This window comes from Patella vulgata, chromosome 3 (assembly GCF_932274485.2).
Source record: "Patella vulgata chromosome 3, xgPatVulg1.2, whole genome shotgun sequence".
NCBI classification, from domain to species: Eukaryota; Metazoa; Mollusca; class Gastropoda; family Patellidae; genus Patella; species Patella vulgata.
The window spans coordinates 24244623-24265264 of NC_065881.2; the positions used below are offsets into that span (position 1 = coordinate 24244623).

The 20642-nt window shown below is 33.3% G+C and overlaps 1 protein-coding gene across 1 annotated transcript; it reads left to right on the forward strand.

Annotated features, from left to right (window-relative positions):
• The first annotated feature begins 3142 nt into the window (after positions 1-3142).
• LOC126816627 (protrudin) lies at positions 3143-19767 on the forward strand. Its single transcript, XM_050543328.1, has 12 exons — positions 3143-3469; positions 4762-4903; positions 5439-5509; positions 6007-6178; positions 6444-6539; positions 7459-7571; positions 7763-7848; positions 8779-8829; positions 9539-9665; positions 10509-10558; positions 11023-11104; positions 12826-19767. Exons 2-12 carry the CDS (start codon positions 4773-4775, stop codon positions 12939-12941), a joined length of 1095 nt encoding a protein of 364 aa, XP_050399285.1. The 5' UTR covers positions 3143-3469; positions 4762-4772; the 3' UTR covers positions 12942-19767.
• The last annotated feature ends 875 nt before the right edge of the window (positions 19768-20642 follow it).

Sequence of the window (20642 nt, forward strand, 5' to 3'; positions counted from 1 at the left end):
GATTCAAGACAAATTTGACATTTGTTACAAGTAAACAAGTTTAATATCAAAAACAAAAAGAAGTCATAACAAGCCAGAAACGAAATAAATACAACACAGTCCACTACACCAGTCCCTATCAAAACCCTTGCAGAGAGATGTACAAGGCAGACCATTATTGCGGCAACAGCACCGCCTCGTGCAGCCTGTTTTACAAACACATTTTGTGAGTTCAGTTACAGCACAAGGGGCAGGCAGGGCAAGATCCTGCACATGAACATAAATGCATTTGTTCAACTGCCAGCCAGTTTGTTCAGTGGCAGGAAGGTTGCTCCTGTGATATGGGGAAACCATACAGCACTAGTCGGGGCAGCATCTCTCCAAGTCTGTTTTGTCCTGAACAATTGCCATCTCAGTGCTGGTAGGTTATAATGGACCAGATGAAGTGAAGAGTAGACTTGGTAAACAAATCTCTCCACTTCCTTGACCTGCAGAGGCAAGTCACCATAAAGATCTATGGCAGTATATTAGACTCAGAATTCTAACATGCTATCGTCTAATTTCTAACTTCTATTCATGTAATTTCTAACTTCTATTCATGTAAGTCACGTACAACCGCCGGACCGGGGAATCGATGCTGAAATTGAAAACAACATCGAACGTGACATGGTTGGCAAATACTATTTCAAATACAAGCTAAACAACATTGTGGTTTAGCTTATATTTGAAATAGTATTTTAATTTGCAGACCATGTCACGTTCGATGTTGTTTTCAATTTCAACACTCCGCCAAACCATTCAACCTGACGAAGAGCGAGTCGTTGGTATCAACATAATGGTGCCGATCACACGGTGGCGACACCAAAGGACGTCATAATGATGGTTGCTAAGTAGAAGTATCAAAATTATAAATTTGTTTGACTTTCATGCTTAACGTGTAAAGCGACAACAAAGTAGACATTTTTCGTCTTAATAATAGAAATAAGACGAAACAGAATTAAAATTTAAACTGAACAAAAAAAGAAGTTAGATTATACATTGTCTTAATTTAGAAATTACATGAATAGAAGTTAGAAATTACATGAATAGAAGTTAAAAATTACATGAATAGAAGTTAGAAATTAGACGATAGCATGTTAGAATTTTGAGTCTAATATACTGCCAAAAAGATCACGCCTTCGCCACGCCTTCGCCCGCGCCACGTTAATTGTCTGCGATATCACCTCGGTGGAAGCGGGCGTAAAATACAACTAACACACACACACACGCGTTCATAACAGGGTCATCACCATCAAAAGAATCTTTTAATCTTTGTTTTGTTTTTATTATTTTTCGCCTACATTTGATTTATAGACGTTTACCCCTTTGTTTGAACCTAAACATTACTTTTTTCCTTAGCCCTTTGTCTGTTTCGCGTTCCCCGGTCAGTTTACTAGAAAATATGTATCTGCCTAACCACGAACATTTCCAAGGGTATTCCATCCACCTGGAAACTTTGGCCGTGTTTTACCTATGGACGATATGGCTGTCACTCTTTGGATGTGGGTCAGATTATGAAGAGGTAGGTTAATAAATAGCATATATGGTAACTATTAATATTATCTCATATTTTAATCTCTTATTTTTATTGTTTTACATAATATCAATCTTTTGTTCTTGCAGGACACTGTTGAAGATAAAAGATAAATTTCATCCGGCAGTGGAGTATGGCATGCTGGACTTCGAACCAAGTTGTTGGTTTGCTATCAGGAAAGTGTTCCCCGGTGTGAAATTAAAGGGCTCTGTTTTCCTTGGATAGTTTGATGGCTCTACCCTTTCTATCCGCCGACCACATGAGAGCCACCCGATTAGATTTTATTACATACTTCGAGAAGGTTTTTGTTGAGTAATAAAACCTTCTAGTAGTTTATCGAGGGCTGGTCGTCCTTACCGCACGGTACAAATATTATCACCACTAGAAGCAACAAATTCCAGAACAAGCCAGAGCTCATACCAAAATGGCCGCTTTATACAAATGAGTATTTAGGGGAATACTAACCCGAACCTTAACCCTAACCCTTTTAAGAGAAGTAAAAACTAAATTAGACCCAAGTTCAATCTTTTAAAAAGGGTTAGGGTTAGGGTTCGGGTTAGTTATCCCCAAAATGCTCATTTATATAAAGCGGCCATTTTGGACTCCGGAAGCACCCGAACCTCGATAAACTTCTAGAAGGTTTTATTTGTACCGTGCGGTAAGGACGGCCAGCCATCGATAAACTACTAGAAGGTTTTATTACTCAACAAATACCTTCTCGAAGTATGTAATAAAATCTAATCGGGTGCGAGAGCTGCCTTCGAGAAATTGTGTCTGATGGCAAACACAGATCCTTTAAGGAAACTTGTTTCCTATATCAGACAGACCTGGTTCGAGTCGTCTGTATATACGTTAAATAATAAGTTTTTATGTGATGGCGTTCAGAACGAATAATGATTGTGAAGGTGAGTTAATTTAACTACTTAAATCCATTAATAGTTTATTTTAAATATTCTTATTACATATGACATTCAATATTATTTACATGATGACATTCAATATAATAATATTCCATGATGACATTCTTTAATATGACATTAATGTATTTCAGGATTGCACAAACGTTTGAATTCCAAGTCTATGGGAGCAGGTATCCGTTTTTACATACTGATCCCGATATTAAAAGAAGAAGGAGATTTAATTGACATCCAATGGCAGATGATCGAAGAGGAGTTCAATTTCTGAAATTGTAGAAAAACATATTGCAAAATAAATGAAAAGATTTTTAATGCATGGGAGAGATATTCGTAGCGGTCGATAACAACAAGTGGTTTTCTTAAGTTGGACGTAGATGAAAAGATAGACTATATAAGTAAGGAAGAAAAGTTACTGATTTATTTAGGCGATGTTTCGAAGAGTATTCTCTCAAGTGCCTTGATATTGTTATTAATGTATTATAAATAAAATATTAAAAATACGTAATACCTGGGGTTTTTTTTTTTTAATTTGTATGATGAAAGGATCGGATATAAGTGGGATTGAACGACCTGTGTAAATTTGGGATGAAACAGCCCGAGATAAACCGGTAGTGGGATGAAACGACCTGCTCCCTCACCCGATTACCTCCCCTTTGTGAAACAGAGGGCGCTGACGAAACACGGATCAAAACATTGGATATTTTCTCCAGCAAAAAGTTGTAATTTACCTTTTTTAATTAATATATTCGTGTATGTGAATGAGTAAGATGATGCATAACGACGATAGATTCTTGAAGAATTCGTAGATATAAAAATAATTGGGGAAACGAATCTTATAGTGTGTTTGCCTATTGCCGAAAGCGCTGAACTGTCGACGAAAAAGTAAATCGGATACACTATACACAGAGATCCTGTTTACACACCGACACGACAAACCTCCATATAATTGACAAATTGGATTTTGACTGTCAGAAGCTGTCAAATTGTTTGATTTATTATTGTTAGTATATTGTTTATGTTAATGTTATATTAGCTATTGAAATGTTATGAATAAATATAGATAATTATAAGCTTTTAATAAGCTTATTATAAATTTATATTATTAATGATGATTAAAAAAAAGTACAAAATGGAATAAACTTTATAAACACCAACTCTGCACTGTCTAAAACACAAATGAAGTAGGCCTATTGTTTGCTTTACTCTAAGTCATGTCTGTTGAAATTGTATATTTATTAGATTAGCCGTGTGTGGAATAATGAATTGGGTATCTTCTTTCTGAAGGCACCTGCGTTTTGTCCAGTGGCCAGTTTAGTTTGGCTCCGTTCCATGTCATTCATGTGCATAGTGAAACCATGTCATTTCATTTATAGGACCTATTTTATAACAGCAGAGAATTTATTTATCTTTCATTTGAGAAACACTCTTTAGGTCTATCAGGTCCCTTTTTTGTTATAAATACAGTGTGTAATTTTATCCCACTCATAATTCTGAGCTTGGTTATGAATAAAATGTATTAGGCTACTAATAAAAAGGATTGTTGATATGACATTCAATTGTAAAATTACAAACACTGTGATACCAATCTCAAACACAAATATGTTATAAAGAAAACAAAATTATGTTTGCTGTAACTGTTGATAAGCCTTTTACGAGGAAGTTTATAACCCGAAGGATTATTCTGCAGTCCTATCATAATATAGCCTACTTATAATTTTAAATACTTCTGAAACAACAATAACGATCCAGTAATATATATGGATAAAAGTGAGGATAAAATTAGGATGAAACAAGCTTATAGTTATACAATCAAGCCTGGAAATAATGCACCTGTCACAGACAATGTCAGGCACAGATTCAGGCTTTGTCAGGCATAAAACCTTAGGTGCCTCTCATTTTGTCCGGCACTGATTTGTCTTTTTTATTGACATTATTAATACATGTCTGGCACTAAGTTGAAAATGTCAGGTACTATTTCATTAATGTCTGACATTTTGTCAGGTGCATCTAAAACCGTTATTTCCAGGCCTGTATATGTACATGTATAATACAATGTACTCTCTCTGAACTAATTATTTCTTGAACATACATGTAGTATGACATAATTTATTTGTGTCTTACTTTCATCTTTTGAAATTTATCTTTTAAGTTTATATGTTACTTGACTTTTACTTTTCATTTACTGAAATGTTCCTATGGTATATTTTATGTATAATGTTTTGCCATCCATCCACTTAATTATTACCTTCACAGCTCACATCGCTAATATCTGAACTATTTGTTTTATTTCAGAAAATTAAAAGATGGAAGAAGAGGACAAGAAAGGATCAGAAACTTGTGTTGATTTAGCTGATTTTGTTTTTGAAGTTGATCGATTTTCTAAACTTATTGAACCTTTTGCCTTCTGTTTTTACTTTATTGATGACATAAGACGGTGAGATAATAATATTCAGTCTTTTCTTCTTTTGGAATATAGGACCTTAACAGTAAATATCCAATGATTATGTTCCAAACTACTTTCTTTGATTCTCCCCAAGTGATACAAGTAGTCTTTAAATCTAATTGGATGTCCTTACTTAAGCTTCCCTAGATGGTTTCAACAAGTCTAATGCCCAAAAATTAAAGCTTGAGTGAGGGTGGTGCAAGTTATGTCCAATCCATTATCATGTCCAAGAATAGATCCTACAACTCATGCATAAAACACTAACATGGATTGAAACTGGATTCCACTCTAACAGCTCATGTGTAGGAAGTGAAGCGTCATCCTTGAAACTGATAGAATTAATACCTTGTATGAGATCTGACATACAGCAGAGGGGTCCAGAATGATGATGTTATCCCATGCATTGGCCACACCATTTGATGGGATTTGAGTGTGTATGTACATTGTATGTTATTTTAATCTGATCACCTATCATGCATTCTAATATGTTCAGTTAATATTTAAATATTTTTCTATTGTTTTTCAGATGGCGCTACCCAATGGTTTCTGTAGTTTTACTCCTTGTCTTAAATTTATCTTGTTTCCTTTTAACTAAAGGTTTGTACTGTTTTAATAAATCTTCTTTAGATTTAACAGGAGTCAAAGATAAGATAAAATCCAGAAAGATAATAAAACTTTAAATTCATATACTGGTATTTAAAACATGTAGGCTCAGTATATCACTTACTGTTCTGTGGAAAATTGTGTTAATACAACAGGGTATGAGTACCATAGTCATCGCCCGCGGGTTTTGATGCCATCATACATGTACCGTTACTGCTATCCTGAGACTCGTGGATCGTTTCCAGCGGACAGGGTCTAAATAGATATCGGCCAAGGTCTGGTCAGCAACACATGTACCCTAATCCACTTATGACAATAAAACAGGACAGGGGCAGCTTGATTGGGTAAATTTATGTATTTTCAATTCATCCTAAACTGCTTGTTTGATTTTGACCCAAATTAGTGCATGTTCTTAACTTTAAATATTTGTTTGTAGATTTCAATAAATATGAACAAATAACATTTAAAATTTTAAATATTTTTTATTTCAGGATGTGTTTTTGTGATTGCCTCGTTAGCTGTGATAATTGTTGCCTCTGTGTCTTTATTTCACGTACATACACGAATATTAGATAAAGTTTTACCGGAAACTAGACGTTTACCTCGCATTTATAATGGACAAGACATAGATACTCTTCAAACTGTCCGAAAATTTCGATACAGGTAAATTTCGCTTTTCTACATGTACCGTACCCATCAACTCGATGTTTTGTTAATGCTATAAGGTTATGTTTAAACCTAGTTCATATCTCATCATTTTCTGGATTAAAACATTTTTTTAGTTGTTCAATTTTAGGGCCTATTTTTAAGCACTTGCCTACTCAGCATTAATGATTTAGTACTTGAGCTTTGTTTTAGTGTCTTTTAATAAAAAAGACTACCAGTAATAAGTTTGACTGATTAAATGTTAACCTTATTTGTTTTTCAGTTTGATTGAGATGCATGATTTTGTGATAAAATGTAACGAGTATCTGTCGTCATTTTTCACAATATTAAAATGGGAGCAAACAATACCATCTCTCATGTAAGTAAATGTATTAGAGTGATAGTAAAAATCATACTAAATCTCAAGCAACTACTCTCTACTGAAAATGTTTAATCTGAAAATTATTTAAATCCACTATTTTTAAATTGGTGGGGGGTTGGATGGCCGAATGGTTAGCACGTGTGCGCTGTATCATAAAGCCTGTCATTGAGTCAACTGGCGTGATTTCAAATCCCCGGTTGTACGTGACAAGGAGTAGGGTCGTCTGTCCAACCTTGTGGGTTTTCTCCGGGTCCTCCGGTTTCCTCCCACTGCTAAAGACCCCTACACGCAAGCAAATTATTGAAATAAATCATATGTTAGTCCCAAAATGACCTAGTTTGTGTCGAGTGGACGTTAAACCCCATTTCTCTCTCTCTCTCTTTTTAAATTGGATCATGACCATTTAAGAAAGTGAGTCTTGGTTTGATTAAATGATAGAAGATATCTTCTATTGATTATCACTATTAACAAAAACATACAAGTCTATTCACTGATTTATTAATGGATCAAAATGTCTTTTGATTGACCACTCCCCATTGGGGTATTTTATGAATTTCCAGCAAATGCGCAATAGATTCAGGTGATGTTTGATCAAAGCGATACTGATTCTGTGTTAATATTTTTCTGCTCAAATTCAAAACCCAGTTCTCTATGCTGTACCATGAAACACACCCAAAAGTATTGTATATGTACATGTGTAGACAAACACCTCAGTGGAGAAAAAAGGGGAATATAAACCTCTTATTAGAAATTGGTGTTTGTTTTGTAATGCTAGTTATAATATATTATTTAGAATGTTACAAAAGCACAATTTCCTATAACTATTCACCTGTGACACATATAGCATTAATTGTTTTATTGTAGGTTTATTAGTCTTATATCTGAAATAATTTGATGTTCAATTGTATTTTGTTAGATTTCATGCTGAAGTATGTGTGTTTATCTTGAGCCTGGTTGTCATGCCGACAAGATGGAACTTCTTTCTATTTTTTAACTGGTTCTTCCTCTGTCAACAGGATACTATTAACTGTAAGTTCTTGTTTAATATGCCCATATAGACGGTTATTCTCTTTAAATTTATACACACTGTTTAAGCTCATGAGATGAAGAATCCTACTGCCCTTGATCACAATGATTTGGATATTCTGCATATTTTGTGTTATTGCCCTGTAAATATCTTTATTCTAAATATCAAACAGTATTATTATAACTATTTTCAGATGTGAAAAAACAATTCTTAGCGGATGAGAAAAGTGCCACAACATCGGAATCAAATGGTATTAAATCTGATCATGTAAAAACAAAGGTAAAGTCTGGTCTTCATTTATTTTAGGTTAATCAGACAAGATGACAAAGACATATATAAATAGGTGTATATAGTCACAGGACATTTTATTGTATATTTCAATGGAAATTCAGATCTACAAAATATTGTATGAAATTAAGTAAAACTTGACATCAGTAAAAAATATATTATGCCACACAAAAAAATATTCTGGTTCCCAGACAATCCTTTTAAAAAAAATTGATTGGGGAGGGCATTTTATGGGTTTTTTTTGTCAAAATCTAGCTCGTTTTTCATTTTTAAGAAACACAATAAATTATTATAAATTGCTTAATAAGAAAAACAAAAAAAATAGGTAAGAAATTGAAATAACGTCCAAATAATTCTATGACTTCATCTATCTACATTAACTCCTGGGAAAATGTTTTCAAATCCGTTGGTTTTTATTTTGGCGACCATTAGTAATAGTAGATCAACGTGGTATCAAAACTGTACTTATTGTTAAAGAATGTATTTTACTGTGCCGTCAATCTACACTCAGAGAATATTTTTGGTCATCTCTCTCACTTTCATATTTCTCGGGGAAAGGAAAGGCATTTTGGTCGTAGAAAAAAAGACAGATGACCGTAAAATTGTCACCATCTTTTCGATCGATAAATAAACATTTGATTATCCAGTGTCGTTCCTGATTGTCGATAGTGTTTCCCATGGTTACGTGGTTGATAGCTGAGTCTAGTGTTCATATCCTGTTGTTAAGAAACCATCAATAGAGTTTCATTCCTTGATCACAGAAAATATGAACGAGTGGAAATTGTTGACTTATTTTTTATTTTTTTTTAAGAAGTGTCACACGGCCCATTTTTGATTATGCGGTGGTATCTGAGAACCAGAATATTTTTTGTGTGGCCTTATGGTTAGAATAATTCTAACATGTTGTATATAATTTAACAGGAGGAGTTAGAAGAAAGTAAAGTGAATGGAGAGAGAAGAGATTCCACTGATGTATGTATTATTATTATTTAAAGGGAAATAATGCCAAAAATCTACAAAACCTGTATGATAAAGACGACATCAGTACCTTTTATTATCAAACAGTTTATATGTCTTCATAACACTTTAATAGTAATGAATGTGCTATTACTGGCGTTTTATGGGCTGTTGGATGATCGAATGGTTAGCACATGCATGCTGTATCATAAGGCCTGTCATTAAGTCAACTGGCGTGGTTTCGAATCCCCGGTTTATATGTCTTCATAACACTTTAATAGTAATGAATGTGCTATTACTGGCGTTTTATGGGCTGTTGGATGATCGAATGGTTAGCACATGCATGCTGTATCATAAGGCCTGTCATTAAGTCAACTGGCGTGGTTTCGAATCCCCGGTTGTACGTGACAAGGAGTAGGGTCGCCTCTCCAACCTTGTGGGTTTTCTCCTGGTCCTCCGGTTTCCTCCCACTGCTAAAGACCCCTACGCGCAAGCGAATTATTGAAATGAAATTAAACCATATGTTAGTCCTGAAACGACCTAGTTTGTGTCGAGTGGATGTTAAACCCCATTTCTCTCTCTCTCACTGGCGTTTTACCACTTTGACATTTTTATCTCTGTCAGTGACTTGCTCAATTAATTATAGATTTAATTCTGAATGCAGCCTAAATTTGATACATGAATAACTTTTAATTTGAATCAAATTAACTCCGTGTTTTAACAGACAGAGCCATGTGATGGATCGTATCCTGAACCTGAGTCTATGATACCGTTAGAACCACAACCTACTAAACCGGGTATGGTGGCCAGATTATTAGAACTAAAACGTAGACGGCAGCAAGTTACTGCAGGTAAATACACCTTGATCACAAATATACATTATAAGCTTATATCTCTAAATTGCCACATACAATCTCTTCTGTTTACACTGCTATATATTGAGAGCCAAATTGGCTCAGTGGGTATGACACTGGCTTACTAACCATGAGGTCCTGGTTTTAATCCTCTCGGTTTTCCAGCCTTGTTTCACGTAGACAGAATGGCAGACAAGTAAGAATCGCCTAGTCGTTCAGATTGAACGAAAAACCATGGTACCATGTACATGTGGGCATGCACGTAGAAAAACTCTTGACAGTTTGAATTCACTGAAGAGTAGACGGAATTGTTGTCCAGCCAAATTACCCCTCATAGCACACTGCATGACATATTTGTGTCTTATTTACCAGATTGGAAATGAACAGTAGGACATTAAACCCCATTTCTTTTCATTACTATATTATCAACACTTAAAGTTAACTCAAATGCAAACTTATTAGAGTTTTTGCTCTTATTAAAATGATTGTCTTCTGAGAATCCTCAGATCATATTGACCGGTCCTCTTAAAACTTTCATCTCTGCAATGGGTCAAACATGATTATACACAAACCATTTCAATTCAACTCAAACTAGGACATTTTGGAACTAATATATTATATACTGATCTTGAGATGTGGGAGGAAACTGGAGGACCTAGAGAAAACCCACAAGCTTACGCGGGTGATTCTTCTACTCCTTGATGCATATGATCAAAATCACATCATTTGACTCAGTGACAAACTGTAGGTTTTAAAGTGCATTTTAGGAATCAAAATCTTAATTTTATTGACATAAGTTGATAGATCAACTGATTTAATCTCATCTAATCTGTTTTATAGAAAGCTGTTTTGGATGTAAGGTGTCATTTTCTTCCTTCTTAAAAAGACGGGTAAGTTAACAAGTTACTAATTACATGTTGATATACTAATTCAAGGCCCATAATCCATTTCCAAACAATGTGGAACCATTGTGGTCGTGGAATTGGAACTTTTTACTAGTACTACTAGTTGATACACTCTTTAAATACTTTCTTTTGATCAGAAATGAACCAATTAAGTGATCCCGTTGAAAATGGTGGTTCTTTAATACAATGTTTCCAGTCCCATGTCTGTGTTTTCCCTATCAATACCCGATATAGTGTGAATAAAGCCATGATCAAACACAGTGGAGATAAGGTCTCATTCTATTGGCACGTTTACTTGACTGTCAGGATTTTTCGATTTTCAACAAATTTGTAAACCCTAGAGTGATATGATGTGCATGTATTTTGTGTTTTTTGTTGCTCACCATGATAAAGACATAATAAATTGTTGATTCCGTACTAATGACCCCCCATTGTTTTTTATATTATAGTATTATTGTCGACATTGTGGTAAAGATTTCTGTAATAAATGTTGTAATCAGAAAGTACCAAGATCTGTGTTTGGAGCTACTTGTAAGTACATTTTGTTGTTTTCTGCCAAGCATATATCTCCGTCGGTCTCCCGGTTATTAGAGGGAAATTCATCTTTTTTGCTTACATACATTTCTGATTCTAAATGGTTAGCTATACCAAAGTCAGTTTTAATAAGAATAATAAAATGTTGTTGTATTATATCAATGATATATTATACACAGGACACCATTCTGATAAATACATTTACTGTCTATTGTTTATTGCCTGTCCAACCTCATGGGTTTTCTCCAGGTCCTCCGGTTTCCTCCCACTGCTAAAGACCCCTAGGCACAAGCGAATTATTGAAACCATGTGTTAGTCTCGAAATGACCTAGTTTGTGTCGAGTGGACGTTAAATCTCATCTCTCTCTCTGTCTGCTAAAGACCCCTACGTGCAAGTGAATTATTGAAATAAAATTGAACCATGTGTTAGTCCCGAAATGACCTAGTTTGTGTCGAGTGGATGTTATACCCTATTTCTCTCTCTCTCTCTCTCTTTCTCTCTCTCTTTTGTGTATTACTGTTAATAGCAGTCAAATACATTTTGTTCTTTGAATGTCCAGTTTAATTACTAAATGTTATTGAAAAAAAAAAAACTGTTATTAGCAAGTGGTGTAACGCATGCACTAATGTTGTGGTCTTGATCTGAGGCATAGGTAACAACAGGGCTGCCGACAACCACACATTTTGTCCGTTGCTAACCAAAAATTAAAATCTAACATTTTTGATTCGCAGTTACTGCGAATCATCAATATGCCTGTCATTTTGGATATTGACACAAGAATAATCCACATTTTAAAGACTAGAAGGCTTACTCAACACTTTCAACGTGTATAAAATGTTGAATAAAATTTTATAAACAAAACTCAATTCTCCGTGTGACATTTTCTTCTCAAACTACCCAGACACAATACTATATAACACATAACTCTATGAATAGGGACTATTAAACCGGAAATAGGGAATCAAGTAGTACCACTCACGTTGCGAGACATCAAGTAATTATATCATATTCATTTTGAAAGAAATAAATCCAATGTATCCCCCACGTATTGTAAATAAAATATAAAAAAATAAATACATGTTAACGTATTGTAAAATGATAAATCAAAGTAAAAATTCCCGTAAAACATTATTGTTTATATGGTGTGTGTCTAATTAATCGAGGTGTGTCCGATTCAAGAAAAATAGTAATACACGATAAAAAGCAGACGAAATTGTTTTCTAACGAAGATTTCTAACGTAACAAAAAAATAACAATTAAAATGAGTGGGGCTTCGGAAGTCACTGTCAAGAATTGGCTTCAGACATAAGACCTAACTAAATTTCTACATCACATTCACAAACTGTCACAAGTACTTGTGGCAGTTCTAAATAATCTAAGAATAGTCAGAATGGAATCTAATCATATTTGTTATGAATTAAAGTAATATCTTGTTATTTAGGTGTTTTACATTGAAACTGAAAAACTGCTAATCAATTTTTAAATTTGCTAATCAAATTTGACGAAATTGGACTTTTTGATTAGCAGTGCTGCTAATCAACTGTGAAAAATTACCGACAGCCCTGGGTAACAAGGAGTAAGGTTGTGTGCATGCATAACTTATGGGCTTCCTCTGAGTTCTCCTCACACAGCTAAAAACCCTGCATTAATACCATGTTAGTCCCAAATTTGGTAATGATTGAATGTTTAACCCATTCCTCTGCCATTATATTTTCAGCCCCTGCTGCTCAAACAGAAACTGTGTTAGTATGTAATACATGTTGCAAGATGTTGTCCTCTAGTAAAGATAGTGGTGTTGGTGGTGGTAGTGGAGACAAAGATAAAGTCAGTTAAACATCCAACAACTAGTAGTATAGAATATATGTACTTAAACCAGTGATATTATATACTGCCTGTTTGACAAAAGTCCCAATAATTACAATTTATATTGTATGTTTGTTTCTAGTTGTCAATGTTGTTTATGTGATTTATTTGTCAAAATGAGATGAGGCTGGGGTATGTCTTCTCCCTCAAGAACACTTGATACCACTTCTCATTTATATGGGAAATTCACATAATTAACAGTTTTGTTTTCATATTGTGTCTGCTACAACATGAAAAGCCTGCTAACAAGGCTAATGATGGATTCCTATTCCAGAAAAAGATATAATAACAATACAGACACCAGGCTATAAAATATAGCCCTGTTCTATGGTTCTCTAATATTGACTTAATAGGGTGATAGATTAACCAGGTTTTACTGTAGTTGTATTACTAATCAACAGGGATGTGTTTCACAAACAGTATGTAAAGTTAAATTAAACATACATTATGCAAGAGCTAAATCTGCCTATTGCAGGTCTTTCTTTAGGCCTGAAATGTTTTCTAAATTATTAATTAGACATTAATTAACTTATCCAGGCCATAATCAACTCTCGATGGCATCAGATTTCTCGAATATTAAATAGATTAGAACCGTTCAATCATATTTTGATTTAAGCTAAAAATGGAGGCACGAGACTTAGCTTCGAACAACCAGTACAGTGGTTGAAATTATTGCACACGTCTTGTCAAACCTTCAAAGGCTAATATCTTCGCTCGCAAATAGAGTAATTTGAATGAAATTTTCAAATTATTCATTTTACATTATCTATTTTTGAACTATTATAAATAGAATGGCTAGCTCTTTATCTAAATCTTACATAATGTATCTTTAATGTAATTTCAGTAGAGTAAATCGTCTTATGTGTGCTTTATAAAATGGAATCTATTAGACAAAGTGTATCTGCTTGACTTAATCAACAGATATTTTGAAATTAAGCTGAACAATTCCTATTAAACAAGGCTGTAAACCAATCCATATGATTATTCCAGTATATACACTTAAGCTTGGTGCCTGGTTTTTATTAGAATTTATCATCACAATTTTGTTTTATATTTTCATCTGGTGAACATGGTCCAATTTTAATTTTATTAATATGATGGAGATATTTTTATACACCCATATGACGTGGGAGTATATTGTTGCGACCTACATGTATACACAACCATCAATCCACGATTCTTGTATATGTCACAAGTTTTTTAAATCAAATATTTGTTTCATTTGTAGTATGTATACTATATACAAATACACACAGTAACTAAGAAATCTCAAAATTTGAATTTTTGGCCATTTTCAAACAATTTTGTGATTATAGCGGCGTTTATATGATACAATCAATCCATACAACCGTCGGATGCAACCGTCGCATCCAACCAACTGATCAGACAAATGGTCGGATGGACGGCTTATTGCATGGATAGGATCAGTTCTATTCTCATCCGACCAACTCATGCAATAGCCAATCAAAGTACGTTATATTAGACAACGTCATACGTCGTATGACGTCATATCTGACTTGGCAACCAGAATTCCTGATGAAAGATGTCTTCTCCTGTCGCTTCGGGTACTTTGATGTCCTCTAAAATGGATCTAAACCTATCCTGGACTGAATTAGAAAATCTAATAACTCTGTATAGGAAGCAAGGTTCTTTTGAACCTGCGGCATCAACACTACACGAAGACGGGTATGAGAAGTGTCGTCTTACTGGCATTTTATTCAGTTACTAAGAAGGAATAAATGTTGCCATGCAACGAATAGAACCATTGTATCGTGTAAACGGTCGTCCAATATGTTGCATCCGACGGTTGTATGGATTGATTGTATCGTTTAAACGCGGCTTTAATTTATTAAGTTTGAAAATTCAAATGTACAAATTGACTTTAACAATAAAGGGTCTATTAATGTGTTTTTAGAGACTGTATATTTATTTATGAGTGTTTATATTGTTAAGATGTTGTTTGTATTCTTTATATGGCAAACTATATGAATTTTTATCCACGTTTACTTAAGTTATATTTTAAATATTTACACACTGTTTTAGCACAAAAACATTTGTTTGGTTACAGTCTTATTGCACCACAACTAGTTAAGTAAGATATGTTTAATTTCAGACATGCATATTTCAGTGGTCCAATACCATATATATTTTTTAAGACTGTTTTTGAAAATTTAAACTGATATGTCGAGAATACTGTTTTTGTATTGGCTTAGTTCTTAGTCAATGGAAAGAATATCTTACTCTCAATTTTCTCGGAATCCTCCGCAAACTGTTTAAAAATTTTGCCATTTCCCATAAAAGTATTTATCGGGTGGTTATTTCCAATAAAAGTATAGTAATTTTGGTATATATGGAAAGTAGAAACATCCAATCTTAATAAAAAAATACTGGATTCCTTGAAAAGCACCCATGTAGCGTGCACAGGACAAAAATTAGAGGGTGTCACTAATTGGCAGCCTGACGATTAAGGGCTGCTTGCTCGAGTGATGTCAAAGGTTGTGACCTCTTGGCGTTAAAGAGCACTTGGTGTATATGTTGATAAACTTGATGGAAAACGGACGTGGACAAAGTGAGAGACTTAAACGTACAACAGTTTCTGATATAAAAACCACAGAAAAAGACGCGGGCAGGGGATAATCTGAGAATTTACTTAGACTTCAATATTTATGGTAAAAGAACAGCAATTAAAGACAACATCGTCTTTTATATGCAATGAATTCCCTGGCTTCACACCCATTGCTAGTTATTGCTACAGCCAATTCATGTGACACAAGTGTGACTTTTTTTAAATAGATTTTTTATAGCTAGGGGTATTTCTTTGCGAATACAAGGTTTTGGGAGATAACTGAAGCAAATTTTTGATGATTAATTAGTTTGAATATGTTTTTAGTCCAAATATATCATCAAATCACCCAATTTGTATGCAGGGAGATATCTTTAAGTTTGTATCTGTACTAACTAATATTTATTTCTAGGTCTGCTCAATGAAAGGCGCATACAATTGCAGTTATATTACCAGCAGTTAAATTTGACTGGTGTCATTAGTAAAGTTTATTTATAGTATTTATTTAGAACTACACAAACATGACAGTAACCTATGGTTTTTCTATACTCACACGGTATTGTTTTGTAAATATAAGTTATTTAATATTTGAATATATAAAAACTCATACAGCTTTTATAATTAATTAATCTTGTATATTATTTATTTGTCCATTTTAAAACTGTCTCCAACAAGTTGGGAGTTGGGACCATGCTGGGAATATTTAAACCAGCAAACATGACAATTAATTACTTCTTGATTAGATTCTAAGATTGGTTTAAATAACAAACATGATCATAATTTGTCATAGATTGTTTTTTTAAAATAAAAATCATGATCATAATTTGTTATAGAATGTTTTGGTTCAAACAATATTGTTATTCAATATAATTACATATAGTCATACTATTGCACAGTCTAAAGGATAATAATTTGTTATAGAATGTTTTAAATAACAAACATGATCATAATTTGTTATAGAACATTTTACATAACAAACATTATAATAATTTGTTATAGAATGTTTTAAATAACAAACATGATAATAATTTGTCATCATAGATTGTTTTAATTAACAAAAATGATAATAATTTGTTACAGATTTTTTTAAATAACAAACCTAATAATAATTTGTTTTAAATAACAAACATGAGACATCTATAATGTATTGTTTTAGTCTACAGTAAAAAGACAAATTTAATAAATATCAAAATACATGTAAAATATGGTATAGCTTAGATGTTAAGATTGCTCATTATATTATTAATAATATGAATACTGATCAAACTGTATTTATTTAAGTTAAGTTTAAACCTATATCAATGTAAAAAGTATTATTAAGCATCAAAGGGAATGATGCTGCTGAAGGTCTATATTGATATATTTAGGAAATATGAAGCATCATTTGTTCAGGTTAATAGAGCCTTCAATAAATGGCTGACTAACATGATTTGATCCTCTTTTAGGGCTTATTAATAGGGCTTGCATTTTGACCACCCCTCTAAATTTGCTGGGTATTAGAATTGCTTTGCAGTGGGCAAAAAATTATTTACCTCAAAGCTACATCTCGTTTAACTTCTACCGGACCGTTAATAAGTGATGATGATATATTCTAAAAAAAATACAAGACATGGTGAAAGTGATATGACTGAGGACAGATATTAATTGGCGAAGAAAAAATCACACTGTCCAAATGACAAGTGTTTACAGTCCAGTCAGCGTAGCAACCGCATCAGTACGCTACACAGCATATACACAATGACACAAGTGTATGGAGATTTATCAAACATAATATGCTATTTATTCCGAACCTACTAGTCACTTCAGGAGTTCGAAATCATTTAAAAAGTGAATAACGCGTCTTGGGTCCTAATGATCGCAGGACATGTCAATTGCACATAACAACCCTCTAAATGCGAAATAGGAAATGTTTATCTTCTAATATTTAATTGGCCATGCTTTCTTACACTAATGGAACAAGTTTGATAAATACAAAGGGTAATGTTGGGTTTTTTGGGGGGTGGAGGGCGAAGAGTAAAAATAAAAATTGTGGGAACAAGAATTTGAAATATTTAACTAGTTATTCGTATGGTTTTGTTACAACTAGATAGTTGATTGTGTATTTGTTTACGAATTGTTAATTTTAATAATTTTTATTGTGATGATAATTTAGTTGGCACATTGTGCAGCTACTATTTTCTGTTTAATTGTCAATTTTTATAAATTTACAGACATTTTGCTGCTTTCTAGTCATAAAGCTATACACCTGACAATTGCAGTCACAGTTTTATTATTATACATTTGTTTTGTATAACAATAAAAGCCTTGATTTATTTTTGCTAAATAAGATACATGTTATGGTGTTGCAGTTTATATTAATGCTAATATGTATATAACTATATGTCCACTTCATCTTGTCAGTTTCACATAATACCATAGGTAAAATGATCAGGGCTCAGCCTATTAAGAACAGTGAATATACAATACATATTGCACATGCATTGCATGCAATTTAGTCTGTGTGCAAGAGGTGAATCACTGTATCCGCATACTTTATTATCCCCAATTCTTCTTGCGTGAGTTGCCTTTTCAATTCCAATAATCAGTCTTCGATTCTTATATACTTGTGACATTTCTGGATGGTGGCTGTCCCGTACTGCATTGAGAATCTTTATCTCTGTTATATCTTGTCCCCTGATTAAAGATATACACATTATTTGTCGCTAGTCTGGGAAAAAGAAATAAACCAACCAAATAAAATTATAAACGCAATTTAAGTGAAATATTAGGAAAAGATCCTCTTAACACCATTAATTGGCTTGTAATGACAACAGGTGTTCATCAAAGAATGACGATGGATTTCACACTACACCTTTTTGCGCATTTTGTACTTTTAAAATAACACCGATATGCGAATACACCTTTTGATTTTGCTATGTTAGATAATTAATTTGAGTTTATTTTAAAATGGATTAAGCCATGAAAACTGCAAAGGATGATCAGCACCTTTAAGTATATGAAAAGTTTTAAATCAAACTGAAATCAAACTGTGATTGCAGATAATGTTTTACTAAGATAGATTATATTAGTCTTAGTTCAATTAATTCAAACTAATCTCTGTGATAAATTTATTATGTCTAGCTACAATATTAATATATTATAATCTTTTAGAGGCATTTAGTAACTGAGTAGAGCAATTATCTATAACCCATACTGATGGAAAAACAGCTACTATATTTGCCTCATGTTTTTGTATTACTGTATTAGCTTGATAATGTTGAGAGAATACACTTCGAAACATCACCCAAATAATAAAGTAGCTGCTTTTCCATAAGTATGTGTTATTAATATATTAAGAAAATACATGTACACAAAATGTATTTGATTTTATTTATGAAAACCTTTTAGTTTTGTAAACTTATTAAAATGTGTTACTTTGATGTTTCAAAGGCCAATGTACATTAGACTATCATATTGTTTTTTCAGCAGATTTATTTTTAGAGAAAATCTAAAATAAGATTCTTGTTGTACCCTTGCTCAAGGCAGGGTATGCATTCTCTTTTTCCAAATACCGGATACTACATTTATTTTGGGAGTTACTTAGCTAACACTTTTTGTTGTACTGTATTGAAAAACATTGATCTTTCGATTTTTATTCTTTGTTTTGTTTTCTTTGGTTTTGGTTTTAGAATGTCTAGTCTGCTAATAAAGTCCTTACTGGTGGTCTTTTAGTCTGTTAGTGTAAATGAAATATTAGTTTACATTTTTGTAATTATGTGTTGGATATTCAATTTGATAGTTATTAGCAATTTAGAGTAAATTAATATTTTATATGAGGAATATTAAAGCACTGGGTATTTCATTACTTTGTGGCATAAATTTTGATGTGACAGCAAGACATATTGGCATTTTGAAATAAGGAATACCCCAATATATTTATTTAGGTTAATGGTCACATTTAGGTCAGGGTTATCACCATTTAAGATTAATATTTTAACCCTTGTATATAATGTCAAGGTCATACGAAAACAGGCCAGGTTATTTTTTCGCCTACACCCTTTATGTAATGTTGAATGTTTATTTTCTTGTTTTTAGCATATTTTGATAGCCATTGATTGGTTGAATTGACCAGTTTATTTACTATTTATATGTTTGTTATCTGAAACTTGTCAGTATGTTTAATGTTATATGATCTAATGTATACCGGTATTGTTTTTTATCCTATAAAATCACAATATAAATATTTCAAGCATGGATTGTTGTTTTGGGTTTTTTTTCATCATATATAAGGACAGCAGATATTTTACATATGTTGATTTTTGAATTCCAACCATCAGCCATTTGGGGAGCCACAATGGCTCATGATAGTGGTGCAGGATGTGACGTGCAACAGTGTCTAGTTGTTTGGATGGGACATATGACCATTTCCTGTGTACATGTTGGCATGCACATTAAAGGACTCTTAACTTCAATGAAGAGTAGGTAGAAACACTGCTGTCCAGGTGTATAACAGCCTTCATTAGCCAGGCTAGTGCAGAAAAGTAGAACACTAAGCCACATTTTATTTTTGTCACACGTTTCTTGTAGTGTACACAGATTTGTTCACAAGTGAACCTTGGTTTTCCACTTAACACGCCTCCACAAAATTGAGTAAAGACCCTGCTGCAGCTCCAATTTTAAACTTACACTGCTGACACTAATTTTAGACCTAGCATGGCCAGCTGTATTTTTCGAGACACAATAGGGGTCTGACAAGCTCCTGTTTAATACTGTAGCTTTTTTGATGACTAATTTTAATCAAAGACTAGTAATTGCTTCCCCTTATCCACTGTTTATAGCAATTCTCTCTTTCTCCCTTTTCCCCAATTTCCATAACAATGGTTGTTGATTTTAAGATCTACGATCAAAGAAGAGTTTTTGAATTTACATTCACTGTCAGGTTTTGGTGAATATTCATGATTTTGCGGTGGCAGGATCTGGAATGAAACATACTGGTAACAAGAATTAAGGAAATCATGTACAGAGCCTATAGATTTCTTTGACTGGACACAGCAAAAAATCAAGATGGTCAACCCCCTTTAATACTTCTATCAGATGATTATGACATTTTGTGATTATATAGACTGTGA